At 41.9% G+C, this 18,589-nt stretch overlaps 1 protein-coding gene across 2 annotated transcripts in view; it reads right to left on the bottom strand.

The window, feature by feature from the left end:
- The window catches only part of CNIH3 (cornichon family AMPA receptor auxiliary protein 3), a 279,433-nt gene that overhangs the window by 60,384 nt on the left and 200,460 nt on the right, over window positions 1-18,589 (bottom strand). For both annotated transcript variants that reach the window (XM_077485829.1, XM_077485828.1), the window contains one exon: window positions 10,948-10,995. In XM_077485829.1, the coding sequence (XP_077341955.1) occupies window positions 10,948-10,995 (48 nt within the window). The remainder of the gene's footprint in view (window positions 1-10,947; window positions 10,996-18,589) is intronic.

The raw sequence follows: 18,589 nt of genomic DNA, 5'->3' as shown, positions 1-18,589 counted from the left end.
TGGTTTTATTGGGCTTACCGTTACCTTCTTGACCTCGTCTCTGTCTAGGGTTTCCCGTGGTAGATGGCCCAATGGAATGTAGAAACTGACACATTGAATCTTCTTTTTGGGTTATTTATTTGAAAATAGAAGCAGAGTCTCTCAATTTAGGGTAGAGGGTTAGGAGGAAAGTTCAGGTATTTTTGGACTGCAAGAATAGAAAGTCTCTCATAGAAGAAATGCAGAGAATAACCGTTTCACAGCTGGATTCTCACAACCCCCAGATAGACCTCCTCTCACTAAGCCCAGCAGCTGGTAGGGTGTTAAGTAAAGCAAAGTCTCTGCCACAGATTTGGATGTAGAATACTTATGAAAAGTCTCTGCCACAGACTTGGATGTAGAATACTTATGAAAATTCTCTGCCACAGACTTGAGCGTAACTGAGGGACGTAGACAAATTTAAAGAGCTATCATACGATACCAGTATCTCGCAGCCGGTCTGGCGATACCGTATGAGTGTAGATCCATGAAGTGTCCTTCAACTGAGCCTCCAAGCTCCTTCAGAGAAGCCAGCCTTATGCTCGACCTTCTCCTGAAGAGTCCTCCCCTGGATGCTCCTCCAGTTGCTGGGCCTCTCCTTAGATGAGACGGCACCGGACCACCCTTGAATCATTAGGCCCCGATATCCATTCAAGCCTGTCCCTGCAGTTTCTTTGCCTCGGGCTATCCAGCCCCGAGACTTGGAAGCGCATGGATCCGCCCCCCTGGCCAGGAGGGCCATGAGGGCTGGTCAGGAGGACCAGGACCAAACAGACAGAAGATATCTTCTGGCCTGGAACCCTGAAGAACATGATCTCAGTACCTTAAATACCACCACCCAGAATGCATAGCAGGATAAACACTCCCACTGGGCTGGTTCCCGAGAGAAAGAATGGCATCCAATACACAATATACAATACAGCTAAACTGCGTTCTCATACCTGCCGGCGGTGACAGTGACACCTGCAGCCAAGGAGAACTGTGCAATCCAGCTAGACTGGTACTGAAACCATAATTTAGCAGAATTAGCCCCAAAACCCAACTGTGGTTTCAGGAATATTACTTTTCAAAAACAAATATCGCATGTTCGTCAGGAGCCAGGTCTACAGTAAAATAATGAGGTGCTGTTTTTTGGCACAAGAATGTTTGGCACAAGATTGGGTTTAGGTTAGTTTAAAAAAGCTTTTGTAACCCTCAGCAGCCATTTAAAGACCATTGTACCCTTAGAAACCACCCACAACTACATTAAAGTGGTGTTGCCACCAAAAAATTAAAACTGCTTAAAATTCGTAAAAAAAATTAAAAAAAAATAATTGGCAAAAAAAAAAATGTTTACTCACCTCTAAATACCGGTTGCTAGGGGGTCCCTCGTAATCTGCCTTCCTCATTGCCCGGGCTGGTGACATCACTTCCCCTCGCGCCGCACATTCACCTGGGACCTGTCATGTGTCCCAGATGACTGTACGGCGTATCACGGCGCCCTGCGCCGCTCGCGCATGCGCAGTGGGTGCCCGGCTGTGAAGCCACAGCCGGGTGCCCACAGTATGCATGACGGCGCCGCGAGCGGAGCGGGGAGCGAGGGGGGGCTTCGTTCCCCCGCATCGCTGGACCCTGGGGCAGGTAAGTGTCCGATTATTAAAAGCCAGCAGCTGCAGTATTTGTAGCTGCTGACTTTTAATTTTTTTTTTTTAGGGGGTACCCCACTTTAATTTTGCCCTCACCATGTATTTAAATGCATTTTGGCAAAGGTTTTAAACAAAAGCAGCAGTTACAGATGTTGAGACAAACCATGTAATACTGCTGAGGGTGCTTACAATGGTTAGCTATAATTCATCTGTTTTTAAGGAAAGAATAATAAATGCACATATTTTTAAAGGGAAAAAAATGTGCATTTATTATTATTTTCCCACAGGTGCCTCCAAAAGATTGCACTGATGATTAGCCTTTAACCACTTGCTTACCTGGCACTTAAACCCCCCTCCTATCCAGACCAATTTTCAGCTTTCAGTGCTGATGCACTTTGAATGACAATTGCGCGGTTCTACAACACTGTACCCAAATGAAATTTTTATCATTTTTTCCCCCTAAATAGAGCTTTCTTTTGGTGGTATTTGATCACCTGTGTGATTTTTATTTTTTGTTACAAAAAGGTAAAAATCCTGAATTAAATACATTTTAAAACGGGTAATTTTTGTCCATCATTGATGTACACTGATGAGGCGGCAGTGATGGGCACCGATAGGTGGCAGTGATGGGCACTGATCGGTTACACTTATAGGCAGCACTTCTATGTGGCACTGTTTGGCACCACTGGTGGGCATTGATAGGTGGCACTTGTGGGCATTGATAGGTGGCACTTGTGGGCATTGATAGGTGGCAATTATGAGGCATAATTGCCTCTTCCGTTTTGGGACCGATGTCCCTTTAAGGTGAGCCGTGATCTGCTTTTTTTTTTCTCCTCCGCTGTGTGAGAAGAAAAAAAAAAGATCACAAGCTTTTGTTTTGATCATATGATCAGCTGTCATTGGCTGACAGCTGATCACATGGTAAGGGGCCGGGAAGGGCCCCTTACTCAGATCGGTGATCACCCGAGTCTCAGTGACTCGGTGATCACAGCACGCTCCCCGTGCATCCTGCAGGGAGCATGCACAAGGGAAGGCCGTCATATGACGACCTCCCAGGAATTCACATCTGTGCTGTGGCTGTCATTCGGTTAAACCCCATTTCCAGAAAAGTAATAAAAAAAATTGTTGCTGTAACTGCTGTAACTGCTTAAAAAGTGATAGCTGCAGCTGAGATTTAATTTGCTTGCCTCTTACTTAGACCCCTTTCACACTGCCAGTTTTTCAGGCGCTACAGCACTAAAAATAGCGCCTGAAAAAAGAGGCTCCATTTACTCCAGTGTGAAAGCCCTTGCTTTCACACTGGATTTGTGCGCTGTCAGGGTATCAGAAAAAGTCCTGCCAGCAGCTTCATTGGAGCGGTGAAGGAGCGGTAAACTCACCACTGCTCCCCATTGAAATCAATGGGGCAGCTCTGCGATTTTACCCCTTTTCAGCCACTAGTGGGGGTTAAAACAGCCAAATAGCGCCGCTAAAATGACGGTAAAGCGGCGCGGTGTGAAAGGGGTCTTAAAGGAGAAGTACAGCCAGAGCTTGTTTGGCTGTACTTCCTGTGGATCACAGGAGTTCAGATTGTTTTGGACTCCTGTGATCCCTTCTCAGCAGACAATAAAGTCGGGATCTGCCCACATGCCTGGTGCCTGGAACGGCACCGGCAAGCAGCTGAGATCCTGAGTCGGCTGCTCCTGTCCCCTCCACAGCCCAGTGCTCCAGTGAGTGTGTGTGTGGGGGGGGGGAGATGTTCAGGGAGCAGTGAGAACCAAGCCATCGCGGTGTTCGATCACTCGGTTCTCAGTATTAGAGCCGGCGGGGGACAGATGAAGCATCGGACTGATACTACATCCAGCTAGGTAAGTATGAATTTAAAAAAAAAATGGATTCACATACTTCTCTTTTAAAATCCATTTAAAGGTCCATTTTCATTTAACACTACCTTATCTAAAAGATGACAATGCTGCTGTGCGCTTTCACAGCAAAACATCAGTGTGCAATCAGCTGAATAGGTTCACGGTTTGCAATCACTACATGAGCAACCATCTGTGCACATATGTGAGCCCGCAATGCAAGTGTACCATAGTGAGTTGTACCTGTTCTTGTTCATTTGCTTTGATAAATGAGCCCCAGAGTGTTTACTACTAACCCTCTGGTGCTCTTTAATACCTAAAAGCCTTTCTTTTTTGCATGATTCTGAACACGCCGTCTACTTAAAATTGAAATATAGCTGTGGCACAGGCAGCACTCAGCGTTTTCTAAATTTGCCTAGGTTCTCATTACAGTAACAAGGAGGAAATCGGGTTTTCTGGGATAATTTCCAGCCATTGTTTCCATGGTGGAGTCCTCAGCTGGAAGCCCCGCGTGCGGCTCTCCTACTGTGCCCTATTGTTATGAATGATAGAATATGCAAGATTGCTTTGGGTCCTCGTGGCTTTTTAAATACAGAAGCTCTCGGAGGACACTTTGTACTTCGCAGATGTAATTGATGAACACAATAAAATCTATTTCTACTGTTTTGTTCTGCTTATGTAAAAAATTAAAAAGGGGCACTCCACATGAAAAATAAAATGTAACTTTTTTGAAGAAGAAGCTATCGAAAACAACTGGCTGCTTGAAATCCTTGTTTTCCTGTACACTGAGAGTTTTGTCCTCTCAGTGCCACCTGGTCATATGAGTGCTTTGGCCCAGAGAGGGTGACCACAAGGACTGAAATTATTTCTGTATTGCGTAGTCACTGCCCCACCTTTCACCTATGCTCAACCTAAGTGCATGTGGTCAAAATACCCTCTATTTACTGGGAGGCAATAATGAACATTTGATTTTAGAAATTATTATACAGTAGGTGTTTATTTGTAGCATGTTGTCTCTCTCTAATACATACCATAAGCAAAAGAAGCCCAAGATGAAAATGTCAAACTAAAGATAACAACATCCCATATAAAATATACATAGCAGAGAAAAGGGGCACAGACGAGGCTGTAAGGTACTTTTAACAGTATCAAATTAAGCAGATCTAACACATTCCATAATAGAAATGTACAAAATTCATTTTAGTTTAAACAAAACATGTATTAAAAACATACACCAAAGGACATATTAAAACATCCAAACATCTGATTAGTGTATTTATACTGACTGTCCAATAGTAATAAAAACATAAGTAATCTCCAAAATATCAAAATGAAGAAAGAAAAGGAGGGTTGAAATCTCAGCCAAAGGACGACCTCCTTTTCTTTCTTCATTTTGATATTTTGGAGATTACTTATGTTTTTATTACTATTGGACAGTCAGTACTGTGGTGAGACATTTTTTATGGTATCCTGGTTCATGTCGTCTTTCTTGTCCTTGTATTTACAATTGTGTTCTTCTGTTCATTTTTTTACCTATCCACATTATTTCTATGATTTTTTTCTCTTTGTAAACTGCACCTAATTTGATGTTTTTTTCTTATTAGCTTTGTAACTTCAGCATACAAACAAGCTGCACCACACAACTCCTGAGGAAGCTCTAATCTGAGTGAAACATGTTGAGAGTGGTAGCATCTTAACATACATATGTCTGTATAAATACACTAATCAGATGTTTGGATGTTTTAATATGTCCTTTGGTGTATGTTTTTAATACATTTTTTGTTTAAAATAAAATGAATTTTGTACATTTCTATTATGGAATGTGTTAGATGTGCTTAGTTTGATACCGTTAAAAGTCCCAGAGGCTGGTTACCTTACGGCCTCGTATATACCATAAGCAACCAGGCGTTCACACAGGAAGTGCAAGATGTGACTGGGCACACCCTAATCACCCTGTGCAGTGCAGATTTCCCCTACTTCCTGTCTCCCCCCTGCAGTGCTGCCAGATTCCCTCCTCTCAGGAGCAGGGAAGAGGTTGATAAATATTTCATTAACTGTCCCCTTCCTTTTCTTCAATAAACACCACGAGTGATCTGTACCGTTTGCTCCTGTCTTCATTCTTAACTGAATCATAGTAAACTATGTTTACTGCAGACTGCAGAGAAAAGGACTGGGGAATCTCTGTCCTCAGTTTCTTTCTCTGTCTCAAAAGTGAGACATTAGGAGTCTGTGTAGACTCCTGATATTTAACCAAAGCCTCATAACAGGGCTCCTAAAAAAACTGTAAAAAAGTAATAAAAAATAATATTGTAAAAAAAATATAAATAAAAACTACAGACACCGTCCAATGCCCTACTGACACCAATCTTTACTCTACTAACACCTTCCACTGCTCTGCTGATATACACTGATATATGTGTGTTTGTGTTCAGGGGTGCACACCCTAATACAATGGGCTGCACACCCATGCCAGGGTACCTATAGTTTGGGATAACTTCGTGATGGTCCAAATTTACTTAACAAACTGGATTCTAAGGAATTAACTGCTTATGAAGGTTAGATCCAGATCTTCAGATTCAAAGATAAGAATAGTACATCTCTTAGGCACAAAACAGTCCCTGATTGGTCCTGAATTAGAGTATGGGATGTAGGAAGAAAAGAGAACCAAACAGGCAATCAAGTTATGAATATAACTTTGTGTTCAAAAAATCCAATAATCATGTAAAATGTTTTGAGTGGTTCTAAGGTACCCCCTACATTAGGACTTGAAATTGTCAAAGTGAATCAAATCTGGACTAGGGATATAAAAGGTTCCTGATGACGCAATCAAACCTTGCGAAACGCGTAGAAGCTGCTGGGACTTTGTGACGTGAATGCTTTCCGCACGTAAGTGAGGCTTGGAGCGCACGCAGCACGAGAAATCAAAGGGGAACACACGCCGGCTAACCAGACCCCATTCACAGGGCTGGATAAGCTTGGTGCCGGCATACTGGCACCCTAAAATGTGAGTGCAATCATTTTTTTGCGTTCTTAAATAAAATAATTGGGAATTACTACACCATGATGGCTATTTATTTTCTATGAGGACTAGCCAAGCACTAGGCAGACTGACCTGTTGTGAGGAGTGATTATCCGTTTAATGAACCAAAGGCGAGCATTCACCTGTATCTGGTAAGTGGCCAATCTACAAGGTGATGGTGGCACACAAGGGCGAAGTTTTGTTGCATGAAACAGGAGTTTGGTGATCACTCAATGAGGCTATACAACTGGGACTATACATTTATGATTTTTTTTTTCCTTTTTTTCTTGTTGGATTGATATTATTGGATCATGCACTTTATTTATTGCTTTAGCCTTCTGTTTATAAATTGTGTTTTGGGTTTTCATAAAGAGGGATTTATCTTCACTAATATTTGTATTAGAAGGGCAAAGTTTTTTAAAACACATACATGTATATATATATATATTTTTTTTTTTTTTGGGCTTTTGAATACAATATAAATAATTTTTTTAGGTATTGATCATACAACATTTGGCACAATGGGTATGGTTTAAAGGTTTATTGCAATCAGTGCAAACTGGTTGGCTGGATTTAGATGGGGTGTTGAGGCATGGTATTTTATATTAGTGGTGAAGTATACATACTATATATAATTAATTTCCTTGTAAGGTTGGCGCAGTCCACTTATATGATATATAAAATCGTTTCATAACCCACCCACAAAGGGGTTATTTTGAGTGCAGCAAACTCAATTAGTATATTATATCTGTGCGCCGGTATCTCTTTTTAGATATATATAAAAGGAGTACATAAAAGTTATGGATTTAATTGAGTTTACAGGATGAGTTTATCCTGTACGCTCCTGCCAACTGAATCCATAACTTCATGATGATTTGATGCCCTGATGTAGGGGGTGACATTGCAGGGAACCTTTAGCATAGATTTTAACCTGGACTCATTTATTTACCACTCTCTTCCTCAGTTAGGTTGTGTTGGCCTGTGAACCTCACCTTACAGTCTCTCTGCAACATGTGGAAAGTTGTCCTTTGGATAAGTATTCTGTAAAACTGGGGTGGAATAGAATTGAAGAGCCAGCTGACTGAAGCAGTGATATTGCCAAATGCTTGCTATAGCTTTTAGGAACTCCCATTTTCAGGGTTTCCTCACAATGGTTTCTGGCTTTGACCCTGTCTTCCTAGATCTGTTCCCACTCTTGCTGTATTTTTTGTAATATAAACTGTAATAAATATCCAGCAGGGAGAGTGGGCAGTGGGCACTTTAAATGGTCGTGGCATGGAACTTTTATAAGTTTTACAATATTTTCTGTGTGCATTTTTCTAGGGGTGGGGTATATTTTACACCGCTCCAAGGCATGGATAACACATGAACAGTACATTTCAGAATCTTTTTACATGTGGTGACATCCATTACTATGGGACATGCACCAAAAATGCAGCAAGCGGGATTTTTTAAGAATGCAAATGCGCCCACAATAAAATACATAGCGAACGTGGAAATAAGCTCTAGGAGCAGTTGAAGGTTTAATATGTGCCTAAAGAAGTTTGAGTGGCTCATTGTGCTTCAAAGACATTTTTGCATTTGTTTTTTAATATACAGACAAAATTAAACTTGCTCTCCCTGGAGAAGAAGAGCTTAAAGTGGATGTAAATCCGATTCATGAAATATGAGCTGGGCATATATATCTGCAGTGTTTTTTAATCTCTCGCCAAAGCACTGAGTCCCATGGCTTTCTCCTGCTCCGTAGCTCTGTTAGCCTAATAACTTATGACAAGTTTTCCGACACAGGAGATAAAATGAGGCCTGAAATTTGTGTTGTGGGAGGTTGCTATAAATAGATTAGCAGACAGCTTGACTTGTCAGAGCAGAGCTTTGCACATTCTTTTCTTTCTTAGCCTATGTGTAGTAGGGGTGTGTGCCTTTCCTCCAATCAACTGTCTTGGCTGTATGCCAATAATCCACTCCCAGTGCTGAACAAGAAGAGAAAAATCTAGAACACGTTGTGCACTTAAAGCTGAAGACAGCAGATATACATTTAAAACCAATGTCGGGAGATTTGTTTCATCCCTGTTTATCATCTGAATCTGTTAAATTCACTGGGTATATGTGAGGGTTTACATCCACTATAAGAGTGATTATACAGTGCCTTGAAAAACTATTCATACCTCTTAAAATTTTCCACATTTTGTCATGTTGCAACCAAAAAGGTAAATATATTTTATTGGGATTTTATGTGATTGACCAACACAAAGTGGCAAATAATTGTGAAGTGGAAGGAAAATGATAAATACTTTTCAAAAATGTTTTTGCAAATAAATACACAGCAAACATGTGGAAGAACGTGCTCTGGTCAGATGGGACTAAAATTACATTTTTTGGCCTAAAAGCAAAACGATATGTAAGGCGAAAAACTAACACTGCACATCAGCCTGAACATACCATCCCCACCAATAAAAATGGTGAGGATGCTTTTATTCAGCAGGGACAGGAAAGCTGGTCAGAGTTGATGGAAAGATGGATGGAGCCAAATACAAGGCAATCAGAAGAAAACCCGTTATGCAGCGTACACGAAATTGGACATTCCGACAAGAAAATCCATGGGATTTTTTCAGATGGATGTCAGCTCAAACTTGTCTTGCATACACACGGTCACACAATGTTGTCAAGTTCAATAGCCAGTGCGGCTCTTCTGCTTGATTCCGAGCATGCATAGAACTTTGTGCTTCGGAATTATGTACAACGGATTTTGTTGTCGGAAAATTTGAGATTCAGATCTGAAATTTTGTGTTTCGGAAATTCCAATGTAAAATGTCCGATGGTGCCCACACGCGGTCAGAATTTCTGACAAAAAGCTCCCATCGAACAGTTTCCGTCGTAAAATCTGACCGTGTGCATAGAGCAATAGAGTCTGCAAAAGACTTGAGACTGGGGTGGAGGTTCACCTTCCAGCAGGACAACAACCCTAAACATATAGGCAGAGCTACAATGGAATGGTTTCGATCAAAGCATATTCATTTGTTAGAATAGCCCAGTCAAAGTCCAGACCTAAATCCAATTTCGAATTTTCAATTACATTGAAAATTGCTGTTCACAGACGGTCTCTATCCAATCTGATAGAGCTTGAGCTATTTTGCAAAGAGGAATGAGGAAAAATGTCACTCTCTAGATGTGCAAAGCTGGTAGAGACATCCCCAAAAAGACTTGCAGCTGTAATTGCAGTGAAAGGTGGTTCTACAAAGTATTCACTCAGGGGGGCTGAATACAAATGTATGCCGCACTGTTCACATATTTATTTTTAAAAAAAAATGTTAAAAACCATTTATTATTTTCCTCACACTTCACAATTATGTGCCACTTTGTGTTGGTCTAGCACATAAAATAACAATAAAATAAATTTTCAAGGGGTATGAATACTTTTACAAGGCATTGTAATTACAATATTCAAATCTTTCAATGACTTCAGTATTGGAAGAAAAAGGGTTCACCTTTCCTAACATGTTACACCCATATTCAGGGTGTAACATGTAACTAGTTACAAACGGACCGGCCCCTGCAACCCCCCCTCCCCCTGTGAATGCAAAGCTACAAGGTCCGGCAGCCTTTGCGGCTTTATCTGCAAAAAATGTGCATTTTTTTTTTTTTTTAAAGTGAAATTATCTTTTAATGTCGCTGAAGAAGACATATGGCCACAAAATTAAGTTGAATGAGAAACTATGAAAATGCGTCATGTACTGTTAAGGTGGTAAAGATGCAGAAATCCCTTACACGATTAGTCATGTCAGAGAGTGTAGATAAATTCATAAAATTATTAGATGTGTTCCTCAGGGATCATAATTTACAGGGATATGGAAATTGTATGGATGTATCTGTATATTTAAAAGAGTTGTAAAGGCAGAAGGTTTCCTTTTATCTTAATGCATTCTATGCACGAAGATAAAAAAACCTTCTGTGTGTAGCACCCTCCCCTACACCCCCCTAATTACCTACCTGAGCTCCTTCTCTCTACAGCGATTTCCACGAATGTCCGAGACACTCCTCCTGATTGGCTGAGACACAGCAGCAGTGCATTGGCTCCCGCGGCTGTCATTCAAAGTCAGTCAGCCAATCAGGGGAAAAAGGGGGCAGGGCCAGGTCGGGCTGTGTATCTGGATGGTTGCACGGAGCTCTGACTGAGCTTGTGTGCCCACATAGAAAGCTGCTGGCTGAGGGGGCACTCAACAGCAGGGAAGGGTCAGGAGTAGCAAAGAGGTAAGTATAACATGGTTGTTATTTTTTTTATTTAAACAAGACTTTACAATCACTTTAACCTTACCAACTATGTAAAAAGGAACCATATAAAAGACTGACCTAAAATAAATACAAACTGTGCAGGGAGGTGCTTCCGCACTTCAAATAAGCTGTACAGGGCTTCATGATTTCTAATGATGGCCCTGTATATACCCACCTTTCTCAAGAGGAAGCAGATTCTCTCAATATTTCGAAGTCGTTCCCTCTGTGGAGAAATAAGAAAGTGTATAAAATAAGAAAGTTCATAAAAAACAGACCTAGAGATATTTTACAAGAGCAGTTTTACTCCACCAATTCTGAGTTACTGCTAACAAGGCTTATTAAAGTAAAACTATTGTTTTGTTGTTTAAATACAATCCCTTTCAGGCCAGCAAGGTGCAGTGCAAGAATTTTGAGAAACAAGATTCCTATCTGCTTTTGTTTGCTAATACTGCGAAAGACCATGCACTTGCTGAAAGAACTAAGTGTAACGATCTGCCTCTAGTTACCATAAAGCCAGCCTAAGGCCAGCCATAGATAGAGCATATTTCTTTGGCTGCAGGAAAGAAAATCACTTTGTTTCCCCCATCAACATCCCTCTTGCACAGCCATTGCGTTCTTCTGGCGGGGGGGAGCCATTCGTTCCGGAAGAGCACAGTGATCAGGGCTAGCAGCTATAACAGTCGCAAGCAATAATTGCGTGTAAAATCCGACAGGCTGGTTGTACCAAAGTTGATCGATTGATCAACTTGGGTACTGTGCTGCTTGGCTATTTTTGGTGATTTTCATAGCTTAGATTTGTGAATAGTTAGCTTTTTGAGACCATGTACTGTTTTAAATGCTAAGCCTCCCCTATTGATTCGCTAACGAACCCGTTCAGTTAGTTTGTGAAGCTCCTTACAAAATATGATGTAGCAAGAAATGGGGGGGGGGGTGTGAGATGAAGACGGAGTTGTTCTGGAAGACTGAGAGAGGTAAGAGTTGTTTTGACACTTTGGAGGAAACAGATGTTTTGTCCTGGACTCTGAGCAAGAAGCAATGAGAAGATTTGAAGATTCCATCATAAAGAAGGATCCAAGTTAAGTAGCTGATTACTATACTTATGCTAATTCCATACATTGTATATGCTTATTTGTTGGGAAGGGTAGATAGTTTGCACTTTGACGGGTATTTTGTTATACTTTGCATGCTATGAATTGTGTATCCTGATGTTGTATGTACAGCTTTTTTGTTTAGTACAAGTATTATTACACTACAAAGTTTTAATAGCTTCCTTGGCTTATACCACAAAGTAACCTTAAAGTGGTGTTCCACAGGAAAATAAAAAATCATTAAAATTCCTAAAAAAATAAATAAAAATAAAAAACATTTGGAATTTTTTTTAACTCACCTCTAAATGCCTGTTGCTAGGGGGTCCCTCTTAGTCTGCCTCCTTCAGTGCCTGGGCTGGTGACATCACTTCCCCTTGGCACAGGAAGGGCTCAGCTGTGCCCACTCCCTCCTGTCAGTCATCTAGGACACTTGCTGCCCACTGGTGATGTAAGGGGGCATGCTGGAAAGTTTTGCCTACAACTGTGGTCATTAAACCTAACATCAGCCTGTTCTGCAAGGGTAAGCAAATTGGAGGTGGAACCCATTTTTTAAATAACATAGTGCCACAGCACCATGAATTTTGATGCATGTGAATATGCACCTCTCAGCACCTATCATGCGTTAGGATGTCATTAACAATTAGTAGCAATTCTGTGTATCTACTAAACGGCAGTATGTTTCTGTGGTGTCAGGAAAGCGATTTTGCATGCGTCCCAGACAAACATTAATGCGAACATAGGCTAAATGTCTCAGTTACATTGGTGGTCAGTGTAAATCTTCTCATTACATTGGTGGTTACTTTAAATGCTCATATTACATTACTGGTCAGTGTAAATCATCATTACATTGGTTGCATCATTACATTGGTTACAACTCCACTTTATATTGGTAATCGGTACAATAATCCAAACTTGCATTTGTGGTCAGCTTTGAATCCCCCCATACATTGGTGGTCCATGTAGAGACCCCCTTTAAATTGGTGAGGAGTGTAAATCTCCCCTTACATTGGTGGCCAGTGTAGAAATCCCCCTTTATTGGTTGTTGATGTAAAATCCCCCATTACATTGGTTGTCAGTGTAAATTTTTCATTACATTGGTGATCAGTGTACATTACTCTTTACATTGGTGGTAAGTGCAGAATTGCCCTTACACTGGTGGTTAGTGTAAATCCCCCTTTACATTGGTGGTCAGTGTAAATCCCCCCTAACATTGGGAGTCGGTGTAGAAGTGTCGTCTTACATGGCGGTCATTGTATATTCCCTCTTACACTGGTGGTTTGTGTAAATGCACCTATTGCATTGATGTCCGTGTAGAAATCCCTCTTTATATTGGTGAGTAGTGTAAAGTCCCCCATTACATGGTAATCAGTGCAAACCCCCCCCCTTATATTGGTGGTCAGTGTAAATTCCCCCTCACATTGGTGGTCATTGTAAATTCCCCATTACATTGGTGGTCAGTGTAGAATCCCTCACTATATACTTGCCAAAGATTTCCAGCTTTGCTCTACATAATTCAGAATTTGCCACAGTGTACTGCCTCGTAACTAATCCCACCCCCCACCACTGCCACTGATCCTATCAACCCCCCAGCATTGCCAATGATCACCCCCCCCCCAGCATTGCTACTGATCCCAGGAGTCCTAGGAACCCTAAGAGTTTTCTGTCTATTGATGGGCCCCCTCACCTCTCCAGTCCATGTTGTGCAGTCAGTTAGGAGATGATGTGCTACAAAATTTAGCAACAAATCAGTGAGCAGTAATGATATGCACTAACCTCTTGCAACCAATCATTGAGTGGTAAGGATATGCAGTGACCTCTAGCAACCAATCAGTGAGCAGTAATAATGTGCAGTAGCCACTATCAACCAATTAGTGAGTGGTAAGGATGTCCAGTAACCTCTTGCAACCAATCAGTGAGCAGTATTGATATACAGTAATCTCTAGCAACAAATCAACAAGCAGAAGTCATGTGCTGTAACCTCTATAAAAAAAATCAGTGAGCCATAATGTGTGTTGTAACCTCTAGCAGTCAGTCAGTGAGCGGTAATGATACACTGTAACCTCTGGAGACCAATCACAATCACTGCCTTATCTGATTCAGTAAACAGATTGAGTCTAGCTGCTATTTATTGTATGTTTTTAGAGCAGGTGAAGAGCGAAATTGCATGGTGGGGGGCCCAAGAAAATGTTTTCCCAGGGTCCAATCAATATAAAAGACGGCCCTGCACAGAGGACATAGTGAAATGTTTTGGAGCCATGCAGGACCCCTTCGTCAGGCATGTGACATTACAAGGCCATGAGATGTGACAAGGTAATGGAGATGTGATGGTCATGTGTCTGCAAACTGTTGACCATATAGTGTACGTGAAAGCAACATGTGGAATCAAACACTTTGTTTTTGATAGATTGGGGGAGGATTAGAACCTGTGTCATGTTTTTATTGCTGTGTGTGTCCCTGCCTGGTAAATCTGTCCTCTTTATTTGTGCTTGGCTTTAGAAATACCTAAGCTCATCATACAATACCAAAAATTTCAAATGAACATCGAAGTTATCAAAGTACATTTGATAACATGATGAATGTCATTCAAAAATTGTTTGCGTTTAACATTCAATTTGGGAATGAATGGAATTTCCTAAATGAAAATCACATTCACTGAAATTTGGTTGTTCAAGAAAATATTTCCACTCTTTTTTTTTAACTTTCTCATTGCTAGGGTTTGAAACGATTAGAAAATCAAATCATTCTTAAAGTGGGAGTAAACTCCCTTCTCTGACTTTTACCTATAGGTAATCCTACAGTGCCTTGAAAAAGTATTATTACCCCTTGAAATTTTCCACATTTTGTCACGTTACAACCAAAAATAATAAATGTATTTTATTGTTATTTTATGTGGCACATAATTGTGAAGTGGAAGGAAAATGATAAATGGTTGTCAATTGTTTTCACAAATAAATATCTGAAAAGTGTGGCATGCATTTGTACTCAGCACCCTAAAATCTAGTGGAACCAATTGATTTCATTCATTCATTCATTCATTTCAGAAGTCACCTAATTAGTAAATAGAGTCCACCTGTGTGTCATTTATTCTCAGTATAAATACAACTGTTTTGTGAACCCCCCAGAGCTTTGCTAAAGGACCTTAGTGAACAAACAGCATCATGAAGGTCAAGGAACACACCAGACAGGTCAGGGATAAAGTTGTGATGAAGGGGGCATGGTCTGGACATGGCTGGGTGAATATGTGCTACACCTGCGCTCCCAGTGTTACTCCAGCACTTGACCGTATATAATACCTATATACAGCGGTATGCCATCCGGAAAGAAGCGTAAATCAAAGACCATCGTGACCCACCCAAGACGGACACCTCCAGAGCGGAGATTCCTAATTTTTTCACAGGCACAATTAACCTTAGTTCCGGACCCAAGATGGCAACCACCAGAGGACGCATGGCAGAGACCTCCTCCTCACATGTGCCTCCAACTTCCCCAGCCTCCTCTATGGACTCGGACACTTTTTCTGAGGTTCCTTTGGCACTAGTTACAGGCAGAATAGTCTCTCCATTGGGTCCTAGCCACACGCCGGCCCAGGCAGAAAAGGCAGACCTTCAGACCCTACTGCAGGCCTTACCCACCAAAGTGGACATAGAGGCCCTTATTCTGCGGGTTGAGGACGCCCATTGCAGAGACATGCAAGATGCCCAGACTGAGGTTCAGACCCTAACAGACCAGCTCACAGGGGATGAGGTTCTGGTTTGCCTTTTGACCTCTAGGGGGCACAGGCGCCGCCGGAGGAGCACATGAACCCGCGGCGCTATGCAGGAGCTGATGTGAGTGCCTGGTGGGCGCGATGACCACTGGGCCCCCGCGATCGCTCGTGACAGAGCGAGAACCGGGAACTGTGTGTGTAAACACACAGATCCCGGTTCTCTCAGGTATGAACACCAATCTCTCTCCTTCCCTATTCAGTCCTACCCCCCCCCCCCCCCCACAGTTAGAACACACACTAGGGAACCCAGTTAACCCCTTGATCGCCCCCTAGTGTTAACTCCTTCCCTGTCAGTGACATTTATACGGTAATCAGTGCATTTTTATAGCACTGATCGCTGTATAATTGTTAATGGTCCCATAAATGTGTCAATAAAAATCACAGATCACCACCACTACTAGTAAAATAAAATAATAATAAAAATGCCATAAATCTATTCCCTATTTTGTAGACGCTATAACTTTTACGCAAACCAATCAATACACGCTTATTGCGATTTTTTTTACCAAAAATATGTAGAAGAATACATATTGGCCTAAACCGAGGAAAAAATTATTATTATTTTTTTTTAATTTGGGATATTTATTATAGAAAAAGGCAAAAGATATTGAATTTTTTTCAAAATTGTTGCTCTTCTTTTGTTTCTAGCACAAACAATGAAAACAGCAAAGGTGATCAAACCTAAAGAAAGCTCTATTTGTGGGTACAGTATCACACGACCGCGCAATTGTCAGTTAATGCGACAAAGTGCTGTATCGCAAACAATGACCTGGTCCTTGAGCAGCCAAATTTTCCAGGACTGCAGTGGTTAAAGAAAGCCATAAGAAGTTTCAGTTGCAGTTTGCAAGAAGCCATGTGGGGGACACAGCAAACATGTGAAAGAAGGTGCCCTGGTCAGATGAGACCAAAATAATTTTTTTTGGCCTAAAAACAAAGGGAAAGCTGGTCAGAGTTAATGGGAAGATGGATGAAGCCAAATACAGGGCAAACTTATGCCCTGTACACACAATAGGATTTTCCGACAACAAAATCCATGTTTTTTTTCTGATGTGTGTACGGGGCATTAGGAGAAAACCTGTTAGAGTCTGCAAAAGACTTGAGAATGGGACAGAGGTTCATCTTCCAGCAGGACAATGACTCTAAACATACAGCCAGAGCTACAATGGAATGGATTAGATCAAAGCATATTTATGTGTTAGAATGGCCCAGTCAGAGTCCAGACCTAAATCCAATTGAGAATCTGTGGCAAGACTTGAAAATTGCTGTTCACAGCCGCTCTGAATCCAATCTGACAGAGCTTGAGCTAGATGTGCAAAGCTGGTAGAGACATCCCCAAAAAGACTTGCAGCTGTAATTGCAGTGAAAGGTGGTTCTACAAAGTAGGGGGGCTGAATACAAATGCACACCACACTTTTCAGATATTTATTTGTAAAAATAATTGAAAACCATTATGTGCCACTTTTTGTTGTTCTATCACATACAATTCTAATAGAATACATTTATGTTTTTTTTTGTAACATGACAAAATGTGGAAAATGTCAAGGGTTATGAAAACGTTTTCAAGGCACTATACAATAAGGCTTACCGATAGGTACTGTAAATATCTCCTAAACTTGCACCGTTTAGGAGGTATTTACTGTATATGACATCATCTGTGCTCTGAGAGTCGTCTGCCATAAACGGTGGCTCCTGTGCACATGTGACGTAATCGCAGCTCCAGCCATTCACACAGCCAGAGCCTACGAACCCAGAAAGAACACTGGGTGAAGATGGGAGCACCTGCAGCGAGGACAGCACTGCGCTGGAAGGCTTCATTTTCAGGTAAGTTTCACATACTGTGCTAGTCAGTGGCAGGATGCACAAGCGCTGCCCTGTCTCTCCAGCTGCCCCTCTAGCACTAATAGATAGATTCATGCATTGCATTAATCTATCTCTGGCCACTGCTGCCACCCCTTATTCAGGCACCGGCCCCTTTTTGGGTGCAAGGCGCCTGAATTACAGTGGCAGTTTTTTTTAAGCACCTGATTAGAGCCATAGGCTCTAATAGGCGTCAAAAAAGGTGACCTGCGAGCGCCATGCTGGGAGCTTGCAGGTCACTCAGCTGTGTTAGAAAAGCGAATGACTATTCGCTTTCCTAACACTAAACCGCCTCTCCGCCAATCAGGTGCTCGGATCTGTTACCCATCACCTGAAATGACAGGCGCTGTGATTGGATGCCTATCAGGCATCCAATCATAGCAGAGGATGGGAAGAGATGACTGGAGAAGACATCGAGGAGCTGTCCCACTGCCACCGAGACAGGGTAAGTACAGACAGCAGTTAGGGGGCGGCATTTGATAGGGCACAGTGGGAGAATCTGATGGGGCACAGTGAGGCTGCATTTGATGGGGCACAGTGAGGCTGAATTTGATGGGGCACAGTGAGGCTGCATTTGATTGGCACAGTGAAGCTGCATTTGATGGCCACAGTAAGGCTGCATTTGATGGGCACAGTGGCTGAATTGGATGCTGCACAGTGGCTGCATTTGATGGGGCACAGTGGCTGCATAAGATGGACACAGTGACTGCATAAGATGTGCACAGTAGCTGTATTTGATGGGGCACAGTGGCAGCATTTGATGGGGCACAGTGGCAGCATTTGATACAGCACAGTGGCTAGGTTTCATGGGCACAGGGGCTGTGTTTGATGATACAATTGTGGAAATTTCTGGGCATTTTGATGGCACAGTGGCTGCGTTGTAGTGCACAGTGGCTGCGTTTGATGGGTACAGTGGCTGCGTTTGATGGGCATAGTGGCTGCGATTGATGGCATAGTGAGGCTGCAATTGACGGGGGTTTTTCAGAACTTTTCAGTTTGTTTGCGCCCCCCCCCCCAAAAGTTTTGAGCACCAGCTGCCACTGGTGCTAGTATACGATGCATACTAGCACATAATGACATTACCTTTCAGATTATGAAAAAAAAGC

This window comes from Lithobates pipiens, unplaced genomic scaffold (genome assembly GCF_037356315.1).
Source record: "Lithobates pipiens isolate NorthernLeopardFrog02 unplaced genomic scaffold, aLitPip1_a1.2 Scaffold_18, whole genome shotgun sequence".
Taxonomy (NCBI): Eukaryota; Metazoa; Chordata; class Amphibia; order Anura; family Ranidae; genus Lithobates; species Lithobates pipiens.
The sequence above is the reverse complement of the archived record's forward strand: the minus strand, read 5'-3'. Positions and strand labels throughout refer to the sequence as shown.